Source organism: Protopterus annectens, chromosome 2.part0, assembly GCF_019279795.1.
Source record: "Protopterus annectens isolate FY-2018-M chromosome 2.part0, PAN1.0, whole genome shotgun sequence".
Taxonomy (NCBI): Eukaryota; Metazoa; Chordata; order Ceratodontiformes; family Protopteridae; genus Protopterus; species Protopterus annectens.
The window spans coordinates 22,775,823-22,791,040 of record NC_056728.1 but is presented as its reverse complement, the minus strand read 5'-3'; the positions used below and the strand labels follow the sequence as shown (position 1 = coordinate 22,791,040).

The 15,218-nt window shown below is 42.4% G+C and overlaps 1 protein-coding gene across 2 annotated transcripts in view; it reads left to right on the top strand.

Moving 5' to 3' along the window:
* The window catches only part of TMEM237 (transmembrane protein 237), a 723,713-nt gene that overhangs the window by 557,615 nt on the left and 150,880 nt on the right, over positions 1 to 15,218 (top strand). For both annotated transcript variants that reach the window (XM_044060506.1, XM_044060505.1), the window contains exon 11: positions 3,864 to 3,954. In XM_044060506.1, the coding sequence (XP_043916441.1) occupies positions 3,864 to 3,954 (91 nt within the window). The remainder of the gene's footprint in view (positions 1 to 3,863; positions 3,955 to 15,218) is intronic.

The window sequence follows — 15,218 nt, the reverse complement described above, 5'->3', positions numbered from 1 at the left end:
TCTAAGTGCAACATTGCACATACCTTGCAGTGGTAAAAGTCTTTGGTATACTGGCTGGACATTTGGGTTGCTTGGGTGGGGAATCTCCCTCACGTTGTGAATGCTGCAACATGGAAGAGAATGACATCTATGGTTATGGTAAGATTTTACACAACTATTCTTTCCTAAGTCAAGAGTACAGACTATCAGATTCCAGGTAAAGAAGACAATTCACAGCTCTACAATCTCAGCCCAATTAATCCTGCAAGCATTAGGATCAATGTCTGCAGCTATACTTTTGGTTCCACTAGCGAGATTTTATATGAAGATTCTTCAGTGGATGATAGCGAATCAGTGGTCCAGTCTTCATCAGCACATGTCCGCTCAGATAAGATTTGCCCAGTGGTGCAAAAGATGCCTTTGGTGATGGATCCATTCAGATCAATTTCTATAAGGCCGTTCATTCATTCTTCCTCAACCCAAGACCATAGTGACCATGGATGCACCCCCAGTTGGCTGGGGGGGGGCACTTCTTTGGAAAAACAGTCCAAGGCACATGGTCCCCTGAAGAAGCTAATTTGCATGTCAATGTCCTGGAAATGAGAGCAGTGTTTTTAGCATTGCAATCCTTCCAAGACTCTCTCCCATCTGGGACATTTGTGATTCAGACAGGCAATATGTCTGTGGTTTGGTACATCAACAAATAATGAGGAAACAGATCTTATCCCTTGTGTCAAGAAGGTCTTAGAGTTTGGCAGTGGGTGATTTCATCCATCTGATTTTTGATAGCAATCCACATTCTGGGGAAATCCAGCATGATAGTGGTCAAGATGAGCAGGTCCATTCTACTACCTCAGTAGTATTCTGTCAACAAGAATGCGGCAGAAATGATTTTTCATCAGTGGGGCCACCCATGCCATGACCTGTTTGCACCTCCCTAAACAACATGTGCAGCAGTTTCTTTGCCGTAATCCCCCCTGCCGGGGGAGTCACCGAGATACGCTCTCCTGTATGATTGGCTGCATGGTCTCCTCTATGTTTATCTGCCAATTCCCTTAATTCCCAAATTTCTGCATCCCATCTGAAGAGTAGAGTCATTCTCATTGCCCCTTACCGGCCTCAACAGATTTGATTCTCCTTCCTTTGGCCTCATCTGTTCTACCATCCGTGGAGTCTGAATCTCATTCTGGGCCTTCTATCTCACCCGAGAGGTATGCTTCACTCGGATATCTCAAACATAAGACTGACCGCATAGCTTCTCCACTTCTGTTAACAGCCAGACAGCATACTCTCTCCTCCCCTGTTCATCCGCATAGCTTCTTCACTTCTGTTAATAGCCAGACAGCATACTCTCTCCTCCCCTGTTCATCATATACATTTGTCTTACCACAAAGCTTCTACAAGGGAACTTTACTGAAGTAACTGGAAGAGATTTATTTTTTGGGTGCAGCAGGAGCATATTGAACCCCTTTATAACATCAGTACATAGTGTCATGGAATTTTTAGCAACAGTTCTCAGTGAAGGAGCCAGTTCCTCGACTGTTAGGGTACATCTAGCTGCCATTTCTAATTTTCATGTTGGGATTGAAAACTCCTCCTTGACTTCATGTAAACTTTGTTAAGCCTTTTTGAGAGGTACCCTTCTTTTGAGACTCCTCTTATAAAGATCCAACTCCTCCATTGGATTTAAATGTGGTATTACAATCCTTAATGCATTCACCTTTCAAACCAGCAGCTAAATGCGAGTTAAAGTTTCTGACCTGGAAAACTATATTTTTGGTAGCCATCACTTCTACTAGTAAACTTTTAGAACTTCAAGCACTGTCTTCTAAACCTCCTTACTTAGTATTTCATAAGGGTAGGATGGCTTTATAAACCAGTCCTACCTTCCTAAGGTGGTGTCAGTATCAAACATTAGCCTATCTATTAATCTGCCAGTTTTTGTTCCAAATTTTACAAACAAAGGTTACTCTTATTAAATAACCAAATAAGAGATGAAAGAGTGAACTTTCAATACATATAACCACACAAGGTTCACTCTGGAGACCAGATAAGAGTATGAGACCCTAGAACTTCAGTAATACCCAACAATAATCCAAAATAGATAGTTGAGCCTTGGAGTATGAAAAACGTAGTTTTAATAACGCTTGTAACAAACAAAAGTGCGTTTTCGAATATCTTCCTCAGATACAGACACAAAATCAAATACATTCTTCACTAAAAGCACCCATCCTTTATACATTTGGTAGATTGACTCATTAACTTCAATTGCTTGTTAATTACAACACAATTAGTATTATATATAATAAACATACAACAAACAACAAGAATTTTTTAAATTTATATGTTTTATATACATTAACTATATATTTTTAAAAATTAATCATTAAATTAATTTTAATAAAAACTTTTATTGTACATGAAATATGTTTTTAGACTATATAAACAAATATATGTTCAAACATTATACAGATTCAATATAGAACCTACAGGGACATCAATTCATTACTCCATTTCTAAGAAGTTCAGTTGTAACTAATTGTGTTGTAATTAACAAGCAATTGAAGTTAATGAGTCAATCTACCAAATGTATAAAGGATGGGTGTTTTTAGTGAAGAATGTATTTGATTATGTGTCTGTATCTGAGGAAGATATTCGAAAACGCACTTTTGTTTGTTACAAGCGTTATTAAAACTATGTTTTTCATACTCCAAGGCTCAACTATCTATTTTGGATTATTGTTGGGTATTACTGAAGTTCTAGGGTCTCATACTCTTATCTGGTCTCCAGAGTGAACCTTGTGTGGTTACTCTTATTAAATGTTCACAGGCAATTGAGTTTTTACTTGCATAGAACAAAAAATGTAGAAAAACTGATAGTTTGTCTCATTTGCGGATTGCAGATTGGACAAGCCAGTCACAAAGGTAACCTTCGCCAAGTGGCTTACCGATTGTATATCCTTTGTCTATAACAGATTAGGTACTTTACCAAAACCATTGAGAGCTAGTTCAGCCAAGTCCATGGCAATGTTTTCAGTATTTCTTTCCTGAGCATCCATGGATGATGTATGTGTGGCTGCTACTTGGGCTAATCCTCATACCTTTATTAGTCATTACAAGTTGGATGTGGTCTGGGGGGGGGGGGTAGCAGCCTTTGGCTCAACTGCGCTCAGGAATATCCTTCCTTAGAGTCCTCCTGGGATTTCAGGTAGCTGGGGATTCTGTCCCAACTTTTGAGGAATGAATGAAAATTGACAATATCAGCTAAAGAAGTTATTTACTCACCATAACATTCCATCTGTGTTATCCATTTTCATTCTTCCTCAACATCCATCCCACTAACCCCCCACCTTTGAACTAATGACTTCTGGAAGAATGAGGCCTTGTAAGGGAACCACTGTTCCTTGCATTGAATTCCAGATATGGATTTCTGTTGACATGTTGTTTATATTTCTCTTTATGTTACGAGTCAGCAAACAAGATGTGAGATATGTTAGGGGATGGAGCATTATGGGTAAGGGAGGAGCTCAAGAGTTTTTTTAGTGACCACAGGCTGAAAATAATGGCTGAGTTGGAGCCGAGGGTCAGATCTAAACCGAATTATTGAGGAAGATTGAAAATGGACAACACAAATGGAACGTGAGTACATAACTTCTTTTTTTAGTAAGAAATATTAAATTCTGGCCATCTGAAAAGCTAGCAGCCCTAATCAGAAAGAGTCTGCAGAGTACCAGTGTAGAATGTGAAGACTGCACTTCAAGCCTGTTCATGTCCACCCCTTCAGTGTTTGTCTGTAGGTTTAATGTGTCTAGTTTGCTGTTTAGTAACAAAACTTTTAAAGTGATGTTGGATATTCTAGTTAACATTTTTGTTTTGTTTTTTTAGTTTACTTTGCTGCTCTTGTTTTGTCCTTAAGTCAGCAGATGACTAGTGACAGGATTAACTTCTACCCTTCATCTGAAAATAACAGCCTTTGGTAAGGACCTTGAATAGAAATAAATAGAAGTTGCTACTTAATAAAAGTTATTTTTCTTTTGCAAACACTGTTACAAGATACCTAGATATTAACTCATTACAGCTGAGTGATGCCTCCCGGTGCTTCTGCAGTAACATCCTACTGATGCCTCTAGGTGTCAAAATGTTGCTCACTCTTATTTGCATTAATAATTACAAAAACATGCTACATGCGTAATATTAAAAGATTTCATCTTAAAGCATACACAGTGGCAAACATAACTGTATTTGATATATGACCTTTGTCTAGTGCAGGTAAACATATATCAATTGTTCATATAATGTTTATTTATATTGTCATAAATTTCATATTTTTCTAAATATCCCAACAACCAAGTAGCCCAAACAGAACTGCTTAGCCTCATATGAAAACTCTCATCTGGATGAACAAAAATGCTGCAGACAGTATGTGTGTAACTTAAGTGGTTGCTGAGATTTTACAAGTTGTTTACAAAATGTTACAAACTTAATAGTTACTGTGTTTACTGTGACTTATAAAGTCCAGTTTAAGACATACAACCTAAAGAGTGCTACCACTATAAAAAAAGAGTTTGTGCTGAAGAATCTGCCATTTATACTTCTATAGCAACCCTTTTGGTTCTAGGTATAAACATTTGTTCGAAATGTGAGGACAGAATTTGATTCTATCAAAATGCTTAGGCTCTGCCCTATAGAAGTTACAGTGCAAACTTCCTCAATTCTCTTGGAGGGAATGAGTTAAGATGCAGAGATGAGATGTAACATTAAGACTGGTAATATGGTTAGCGTCATCCATTCCAACAGTCAATGTTTAGCATCTGTATTTTCAGACATACCTAGAACTTAGAGATGGGAATGCAGTGATGTTGATGCATGCCATGGCACAAGATATTGACTGCATAAAGATGCTCATCTGCTGCCTGCCATGTCTGTTGCACTCTTTCAACTTCGATTTTGATTCTTGCACCTGTAAAGTCCCTGCGTGTGCTTATACTGTTTTCTGTGTTTTTGGGAAATTTTGGAAACTCATCTAGATCCTGTACTAGATTACAGAAGGTAACTCCTCTTAGGATAGATAGGAGTGTTTTTCCCGAGACCTGAGGAGAAGGCTGGAGTTTCTGAAATGAGGACTTAATTCAGAGGGCAATGAAGGCTTAGATCTCCTACAAGTCAGTCTGAATCAAATGGCTTTCAGTGCTTCTTGGGATAGACATCACCCCTTGTTAATGAAGATTTAAGCTGGTTCTGGTCCACTGTGGTGGCAGTGGAAAAGAGGCCTGACTGATGAGCGCTTTAACTTATGCCACCTCTCCCACAGTTAAGTAGCTGTGTCCTGGATCTGTCCACCCTGATCTCGGGGAATGGTTCCTTAGGTCACTTTGTCCCAGATCAGGGAGTACTCATTACTAAGACTTTTGTTGGGACTTCCTCCACAAGACCCCTAGGGCACCTGGTCAGTCCCAATTGAGAAGGAACTTTTAGGTAATCCTAAACCAGACTGTACAGGCCAGCTTTAAAATATTAGATAGTCATTTGATTCTTGATTGGAGGTTGACTTAATAGAGACAGAATCCCACCCTCAGAGACTTCAGTAGTAAACCTGATGCCACTCTGTTCCACTTGCACATGGGACACAGTCTGACAGCTTGTATGTATTTACAATAGGATCAGTTAAGCTTGTGTATATTTTTTTGCATGGGATTGTTGGATGATGTGGAGATTTCTCATTTCTTAGCTTCCCTTGGAAGCTCATATGTGTTAAGGTCCTTGTTGTGACATGGGTGAGGATAATAAGCCCTCCTAGTCCCCTTGTTTCCATCTTGAATATTCTCTTTTTAGTAGATGGCTTTTGAAGTCTAGCATGTTTTGGTGATGCATACCAATTAGATCCTGTAGTGATCCCCTTCCTCAGAACAGGCCTTTTAGGATGTTATTGTGGAAGCCTAAAGACACCCTAGCCCTGTGACTGTGGCCTCCAAGAAAGCTGACACCTGGTATAGGCCACCAGATGGTTTGAGTGCATTGTTCTCTCAGCATCCCATTGATGACTTTTTATGGTGTCTGCAGGCTAATATTGGTCCCAAGAAATGCTGTTTGCTTCTACTGTCCTGCCTGACAAAATGTCCAATGCTTTGGCTAGGTGTTTGGGGTCTTAACTGTGCATTTTGTTTGCTTAAATGTCATTCTTTCCTATTGAAGTCAGCACTGGGAAAGCCTGAGGACCTCCAGATATCTGGGCTCGAGGAGGACCTCTTCCAGGACTGTGCAGCCACTCTGATGGGCTTCCAGCAAGCCATCTTAAGATGGATTGATTGTGTTGATGCTGTAGCTAGGGCTCCAGATTCAGGTGTGTGCCAACGCAGAATGGCATGATTGAGGTCATCCTCCTTCAATGATTAGCTGAGCTCTGTATTCAACCACTCACTTTAAGAAGGAGTATTCTTTGGTCAGGCATCTCAGGCTGTGGATGATTGCCATTGAATTTGAGTAACACCTCCAGGTGCATCTGCAATTAACTCCTACTGACGCCTCTAGGCATCAAATATTGCTTGCTCATATTTGCATCAATAATTCCAAAACCATACTATGTACATGGTTTTCTAAGATTTCATCTTAAAGCTTACACAATGGTAAACTCATGTACATTAATATTTGACCGCTGTCTAGTGCAGGTAAATAGATATCAACTGTTGTTTTTATTATATTAATTTTTATAGATGTAATGTTCACATTTTTTCTAAATATCTCAACAACCAAATAACACAGGCAGAACTCCTTACCCTGTTATAAAAGCTCTCATCTAGGTGAATAAAATGCTACTTGACAGTAAGTGTGCAACCTGAAAGGTTGCTGAGATATTATACGTTGTTTACAAAATATTACAAATGTAATAATTACTGTGTTTAGTGTGACTTACAAAACTTGGTTTTAAGACCTAGAACCTAAAGAAAACTACCACTATAAAAGTAGTTTGTCCTAAACTGTTTGCCATTTATACTTCTTTCGTCCAGCTCTAGCTGCCTGACAGCTTGGGTGCATGGAATGTGCTTTGAAGCTTTGGAAGTTGGCTAGCTGTTTTATCCTTGGCAGGATATACTTTTCATCTTTCTGTAGCACCTTTGGTGCCCTTCTTCTAGTTAGTTGTTCAAAAAGGCAATATCTTGTATATAGTTTTTAGTGTGCGCCTCCATTAGAGGGTATCGTTGATCCTTTCGATACTTTTGTTTTGTGTATTTGGACGTATGTTAGATAAACCTTTAGGGTTTAAAAAATGTGTGGCCTGTGGCCACAGGATACCAAACTCCACTGCACACTCTAAGCGTATGTACTGTTTTGGGACTGCCACCTTGAATGAGCAGTGGTCTTTCTGCACTGCTTTTGGTTCTTGTGCTGTTGTGTGAAAGAACAAACTGGTGCTCAAGGGATGGAGACTCATCCCTAACTCAGTCTGCTGCATCTAGAACTTCCCCTTCTGCCAAGAAAATGTTGGACAGGTACAAAGGGAAAAATCACAGAAAAGCCTAACGAACAGATGCAGTCTAGATAATGCTCCCATGATTATTGTTCTACTTCTGTTGGTTCTTTAAACCCAGCGCTGAAGTCATCCAAGCCACTTGATTTAGCATTGTTCTCCAAATCTGTTCTGATTGGATCCAAAACTCCTCTTCTCCCAGAGCTGATGTTTTCCCCAGAGCCAGTTTCTTGTAGGCTGTGCTCTCTGTTTTTGCAAGAGAGACCTTGTCACCTTCTACTACCTTTTTGACGTCAGTCTGGTCAACTAGGAGTCTTTCTGAAGCAGACGTGCACCAGATGATGAGGAAATTCCATAGGACCCTGACTGAACTGGGGTCCTCCCAGATCCTGCCACTGCTGGATCCTGGGAGCTTATCTCCTTCCTCTCATCACGTCGTACCCCAATCCATTTTTCAGGTTTGGGCATTATGGATTTGAGTGTTACTCAGAGTTTGTCCATATTGGATCCAAAGACTTGGCTTTATTTGAACTCCGGCATCATCCCTGATCTGACTGGTTCCACCTGCCTTGGAGCCAGAAGGATCTTGGAGCCAAAGCATCAATGCTAGATTCAAAGGGACAGGCTTTGCAACAAAGTTCTTGGAGCCATCTCTTCCTCTCGGAGCCCTGGCAGTGGACAACACGGCTCCGGCATCAGCCTCAGAACTAAGCCAGACTGAACTTTGAAATTTGTCTGGAGCAGTTGCTTCAACTCCATTCAGAAAGATTTCAGGTTCCCCATCTGCTTCAGCAGTTGAGGCTGTCAAGAGGACACTCCTCTTAAAGGATGAGCTGACTTCTCTCACTCACTAGGTTCTGCCCTTTCCCCATAGAATACCCATGAGTCTGCTAATCCAGTCCTGTTAGGACAACTGGGTCCATTGAGCCTCGAGACAGTCCATACTGAGGGCTCCCAGGTCTCTTCTGAGTATTCCTCAGAACATCCCACCATAGAGGTTCCTCAGAAGCATATGTATGGGAGGAGATACATTACTCTCCACAGGAGATACTCCCTGAAGACATTGACTTCAATGAGGGGGAGGTGTCCCCAGATCTTTCTTTGAGGAAGTCTCATTCAGAGAGATCCTCAAACTTTTGAGACAGAAAGGTGAGTGATCCACTGAAGGCCCCTTACAAGAGGAATCATTGTTTCTTGAGCCATTTAGGTCCAGCCTAGCTACTTCTTGGGTGGTTCTTCCTGACGAGGTAGTGGATCTCTTCTCCAAATGGGTGAGGAAGGAGCTGGACATGGCTGAACCAGTCCTCTGCAAACCAGACAAATATTTAGTTTCTCAAAAGGACTGTCAACACTGGAGCAAGGGTCTGGCCATTGATTCCATGGTAGTAGCAGCCACCACCAAGATGGAGCCTAATGGAAGCGAGATTTTCTGTCCACCCCCTTATAGGAAGTCCTGGGCACTGGACAATAAGAAAGCAGGTGTACGCTTCAGCTACTTTCACTTTGAGGAAGCTGAATTACTTGGCACATGTCACAAGGTTCCAGAGTGATTTGACTAAGAAAATCTCCAAATACCTTTCTGGGCCCATGTCTGCAGAGGGCAAGAAAACCTTGGACTTGCATTTGGCCACCCTACAGTCCCTTTCCATTGTCAGTGCACCTAATATCTAATGCAAAAGAGGGTGCTTGAAGAGCCACAAGTACCAGGATGTGCTTGTGTGACTGTGCAGAGCACTTCAAGACATCCTTTGTGAATGCCCCTTATGATGTCTTGACCCTCTTTGGCCTAATGTTAAGAAAAAACTTTCCAGAAGTGAACAGGATTAAAATATCCTTTCTCCCTTAACTCCAGAGGTCTTTCTCTGGGAACCAGAAAGGGGCTAAGAAACTGTGGTTCCATAAATCTCAAGTGTTTTCTCCTAAAATGTCTGGAAAGATCCCCCCCCCACCCCCCGGCAGACTGGGGAAGTCTGATAGTGGACATTGCCCCTTGTACTATAGATCTACCATAATCTTTTTGTCCTGTTCTATCACTATTGAAGCTCCTCTTGCAGTTAATATAAGTACTCCTCTTTTTGTTGGTCCCAGGTGTTCCACTGAATAACTGTCATGAAAACCTTTCTTTATCAAATTCACATGTTCAGCTATTTCCAACTGTGTCTCCTGTAGCATAGCTGTTTGCACTGTATATTTTTTAATGTAGTTCTCTACTCTTTCTTTTTTGCATATGTCTGTGAGATGATTAACATTTAAAGATCGTATCGAAAGGGTTATTATGGCAAAAAGTTATTCCCACCTTTTATTTGTAAATTTGTATCGGCTTTTTTGCAAAGTATCTAGTTCTGTCTTTTGTGTTACGTGCAGACAGGTTGACCTTTTATGCAGTTGATGTTCTTCGTGTTTCACTGTTGCAGTCATCACACTTGGGTTATCTGCCTGCAGGTAGCCCTCAGTCAGCCCGAATACTAGAGACTTAGTATTTCTGCATCGGTTGCTGTCGCTCCAGGACTGATATTAGGTTGTTAGAGGTATAAAAACAGACAGCAGACGCCATTACATCAGTCTTTCTTGCCAAGGAGCCCGAAGCAGAAACAGTTTGCACGAGTGCCCGTTGGCCGCTACCTGAGTTTTCATTTCCGAATTTAATCATCCTGAAGTTTTCTAAAGCTAAGTACCCCGTTGTGGATCCTTTTTTGTTGCTCTAACCGACGTCAGAAAAAGTTAACAGTTGTCTCACCTGTGGAAAGCAAATACCACACTGAGATTTCCATTCTTACTGCGTCACCTGTTTAGGCCCAGACCATGACGTACCATGCTGTCTACTAACTAGAAGCATCTTGCAGGGCAGCAGTCACTGGTTCTGTGCTGAGAAGGCATGCTTGGCTTAGGGAGCAGACCTTGCCAGACCATGTCAAATCAAAATTTCTAGATGCTCCTTTGAACAAGGACAATCTGGCACCAAAGCGGAAGAGGTTCTTAAAAAGATGGAAGAAAATGGTAAATCTATGCAGACAGTCAAAGATTTCTTGCAAGTGCAGCCTCCTAGATTTCAGTAGGCATTGCTCCACTAAGCATTGGTCCTTTCCAGCCCCCCTCAAGGCCATCTAAAATTAGACCCAGGGGAAACAGACCCCCTAGGCTACAGTCTCAGGGTATGCAGAGATCTAAGCAATGGAGTGCCTCCACTTCAAAAACAGGGAGTGCTAAGCCACCCCCTTACGGAAAGAATTCACAATGACTTTTCAACTCCACTCCTCACCTCTGCCCAACTGCTCATGCCCCTAGGAGGAAAACTTTCCCATCATGAAAAAAACTGGACTTCCATCACCAAAGACCTATGGGTCCTCAACATTGTATCCCAGGGGTACAAATTTTACTTCCACTCACTGCCAACCCCAAAAGGGTTCCCAGACCTTCCCCCAAACCAGTGGGCAGAGGCACAAAACCAAGTTCAATCCTTGCTCTCCATAAGGGCAATTCAGCCTGTTCCTGCAGAACAGATAGGTCAAGGGTTCTATTCCAGACTTTTTCTGGTACACAGGAAAGAGGGCACTTGGTGCCCAATCTTAGATCTTTCCATTCTAAACACCTTCCTGGAGGTACCAACATTCAAAATGCTCACCCTTCAGCAGCTTCTTCCTGTGCTGGCCAAAGATGCCTGGTTAGCCACCCTAGACTTAAAAGAAGCCTATCTGCACATCCTATCAGGGACTCATGCAGGAAATACCGAAGCTTCAGTGCAGGATCTGTGCATTATCAGTTCTCTGCACTTCCCTTTGGCTTATCCACTGCTCCCAGAGTATTCACAAAATGCCTGGGTCCAGCCATTGCCTACTGCAGACAGAGAAAAATTCAAATTTACCCGTAATTGAATGACTGCCTGATTCAGGCAGACAGTCAGGAAATGCTGTTGCAACACCTGACATTTGTAAAGAACCTTCTAACCTTCCTGGGGTACACTATCAATGAAAAGAAATCAAAACTACTCCCCAGTCAAAAGGTTGTATTCCTGGTAGAAAGCTTGGACACCGCATCCTAGATGGCATTCCTTACTCCAGACAAACAAGCCTGTCTGACAGGCTACTTCATTCAAATGGCCACCAAAACCCAGCTATCTGCAAGGAAAATCCTGCAGGCCATAGGGTTCATGGCCTCTTGTATCCTACTAATTCCATATGCCAGACTGCATATGAGGAAACTTCAGTGGTACTTAAAACATCTTTGGTGCCAACATTCTCAGGACCTGGAAACTGTCATTCCTATCATACCTTGTCTAAGAACAGAGTTTCTTTGGTGGGCAGCCGCAGCATACAACCACAACAAGGAACTTTCCTTTACTCAACCCCCCGCCACCCAGACACTAACCACAGACACATCAGACTATGCCTGGGGGACAAACCTGGATGGCAGGTGCATTTAGGGCCACTGGAGGCCAAATCAAATTCATCTGCACATCAACCAAAAAGAGATGTTAGCTGTTCAGCATACTCTAACAGCTTTCAGATCCCTACTCTCACCAGGAGCCCTGCTAATAAAATCAGACAACACCCTAGTTATGTGGTATATCAACAAGCGAGGAAAACCCACTCTTTCCCACTCTGCAGGCTAATCATGGCCCTGTGGAACATGGCCTTGGACATGCAGGTCCATCTGCAAGCTCAATTCCTGCCAGGCAAACAAAATTCAATGGCAGACGACTTAAGCAGAAATCTCCTAGACCCACGAGTGGCAATTAGAGCCCACCACCTCCAGCCTTCTGATCCAGAAATGGGGGACCCCAGAGGTGGACCACTTTGCCTCCCCCTGCAATCTCCATCTCAGCAAATTCTGCACCAGGGCACCTCACAGCAGGGCCTGGAAAGTGGATGCCATATCCTTCCAGTGGGTAAACCTCTCAATATATGCATTTCTCCCTCTGCCCCTTCTCTCAAGAATATTGCTCAAGACAAGACAGGACAAACCAAGGACAATCCTGATTGCCCCGGACTAGCCACGCCAGCACTGGTACCCACTACTGCGCAGCCTGTCACCGGTGCCACCCTGGCACCTACCCCAGAGGCCGACCCTCCTCACTCAGAAGGGGGGACAGATCTTGCATCCGCAACTGCAAACCCTGAATCTTGCAGCCTGGCTTATTCTTTGAATTCTCCCCCAGTGACCAGCTTAAGCAAGCAGGTGCTGGATGTCATTCTTGAAGCCAGAAGACCCAGTACAAGGAAATCCTGTGCTGATAAGTGAAAAAGGTATTGCTCCTGAATTCAGTCTAAAGGAGAGGACAAAGCACTGCCCTCCCTACCGCTAATCCAGGATTACTTAGCAGATCTACTCCACAGAGGCCTATCCTTCTCCTCCATTAAGATCCATGCCTCTGCCATCTTGGCTCATTACAGCACTGAGTCACTCCTTTTCTCTCACCCTCTCATCAAACAGTTTCTGAGAGGGGCAAACAACTTAAGGCCACCAAGGAGAGCACCCACCCCTGCTTGGGACCTTAACTTTGTACTGGAAAAGCTCATGCTACCCCCTTTGAGCCTGCAGCGTCAGCAGAGTTAAAATTCCTCTCGTGGAAAACAGCCTTGCTTCTGGCCATCACTTCCGCTAGACGAGTGTCTGAGCTACAAGCACTTATGGCAGTGGAACCCTTCATTATTTTTCATGCTGACAGGGTCTCCCTCAGGAATAATCCTTCCTTTATGCCTAAAGTGGTGTCCAGTGTGGCTCTCAACCAATCTATCCATTTGCCAACCTTCTTCTCTAATCCTCAAAGTAAAGGAGAAAGGATCCTGCACTCCTTGGATGTACACAGACAGCTCAGATTCTACGTGGATTGGACTAAGTCCTTCAGGAAATCTGACCATTTGCTACTCAGTTTTGCACCATGGGCAGAGGGCAAGGCCATATCAAAACAGACAATTTCCAAATGGATCGCACACTTTATCCATTTCTGCTACAAACACCATGGGAAACCAACCCCTCAGGGGGTCAGAACGCATTCACTAGGGCAACTTCTACCTCTACAGCATTCCTCAGGGGAGTCCCTACCTGGGACATTCTGGAAGCTGCTACCTGGAGTTCTCTACACACATTCACCAAGCATTACTACCTCCCTATATTTTCCAAATCCAGGGCGGGTTTTGCAACTGCAGTCCTGCAGGGCATACTAGCCAGCCCAAACTCTTCTTGAATGCCTCCACCCTTTCTTCAGCTTTGAGAATCAATCCAAGTGTGATGATTGCAACAGTGAAACACAAAGAACATAGTACAGTTGTGTACACTTACCATAAATGTAGATGTTCGAGTGTATTCACTGTTGCAGTCCTGGTTTCACTCCCTCCAGCCCTCTTCTCTCTCTGTCTCCTCTCTGTGTATATTACTTACCCCTTACTGGGGTGTTGGTATTGGTATTTACTTTTTACTGGTGGTGATTTTCCCACCATAGCTTAGCTCCCTATTGGGGGGCTCCTGACATTTGGGGGCAAGAAAAACTGATGTAATGGCATTGGCTGCCTGTTTTTATACCCCTGACAACTTGACGTCAGTCTTGGAGCAACAGCAAACGAGACAGAAATACTAAGTCTCTGGTATTCGGGCTGACTGAGGGCTAACCTGCAGGCAGATAACCCAAGTGTGATGACTGCAACAGTGAATATACTCGAACATCTACATTTATGGTAAGTGTACACAACTGTACTTTTCTTGTCATATCCATTGGAGCCTATGTCACATCTTACAAAACTTTTTGTTTTATTGAAAGCCCTCAAAAAATACACTGCAAAAACCTGTTAACTTTATTTTAACACACAAAACTATGTACATCTTCAGATATTGAAGTTTTCCCTTCCTAATAGGAATAGTTGTCCCAAACTGACAGCCGCACTCACAAACTAGGAGTGAATTTGTCTTTTTGGGTAAATTTCAGTTACTTGCAAGTAAGTGAACTGCCTGTATGCAAGCAAAGAATACATTTAGAAAACCTTAAAGAAAATCAACTACAAAAGGTAAGGAGAAACACTGTCCTGGAAGAGTCCTGCAGCTGTGCAGCAAAAAGCAGTTCAAGCTTCAGCTTTGGTGCAAGACATGACTTCCAGTAAGCTAGAGGAAAAATAAGTCAAATGTGCTCAGAGCTGATTAAAGTAAATGAAACATCGGAGTATATCAACTGAAGTAACAAAAGGCTGGAAAAAATGGAAGAAGCTTTAAACAGATATTCAGATGAGTTGATAATACTGCAAAAATCAGAGAATGAAATGAAGAAAAGACTGGCTGAGCATGAGACTGCCCAAGAAGAGATGTTTGAAAAGATGGTAGAATTAGAGGACAGAGCATGTAGGGAAAACCTGAGATTTTCTGCTGTAGCAGAGAAACTGAAAGGAACAGGCTGGATTAATTTTATGAAAGCACACTTATGGAAATGGACTGGTATTCCACAATAAGAGGTGTTAATTGAAAGGACACTTAATGTGGATGCTCCAAACCTGGCCATGAGAAAGCAGCCAAGACCTCTTACCAGTTTATTTTGACAAAACTGTGGCAGAAGGATAAAGTACTAAGTGGAAGACAATAGTGGGAAATGATTAACTCACTAACTGTATACCAAGCAGAAAAGGAGTACATTTATTCCAGAAGTCAGGGAATGTTGAGAGGCAGGTGTGAGATTCAAGCTGCTGAATCCAGCTATCTTCCAAATATTTTTTTGAGGAACAAAGTAATTTTTTGATGCAGTTCATGCTAGGTAGGAAAAAACAAATTTGTCCCGCAAAAAATGAGCTATCAGA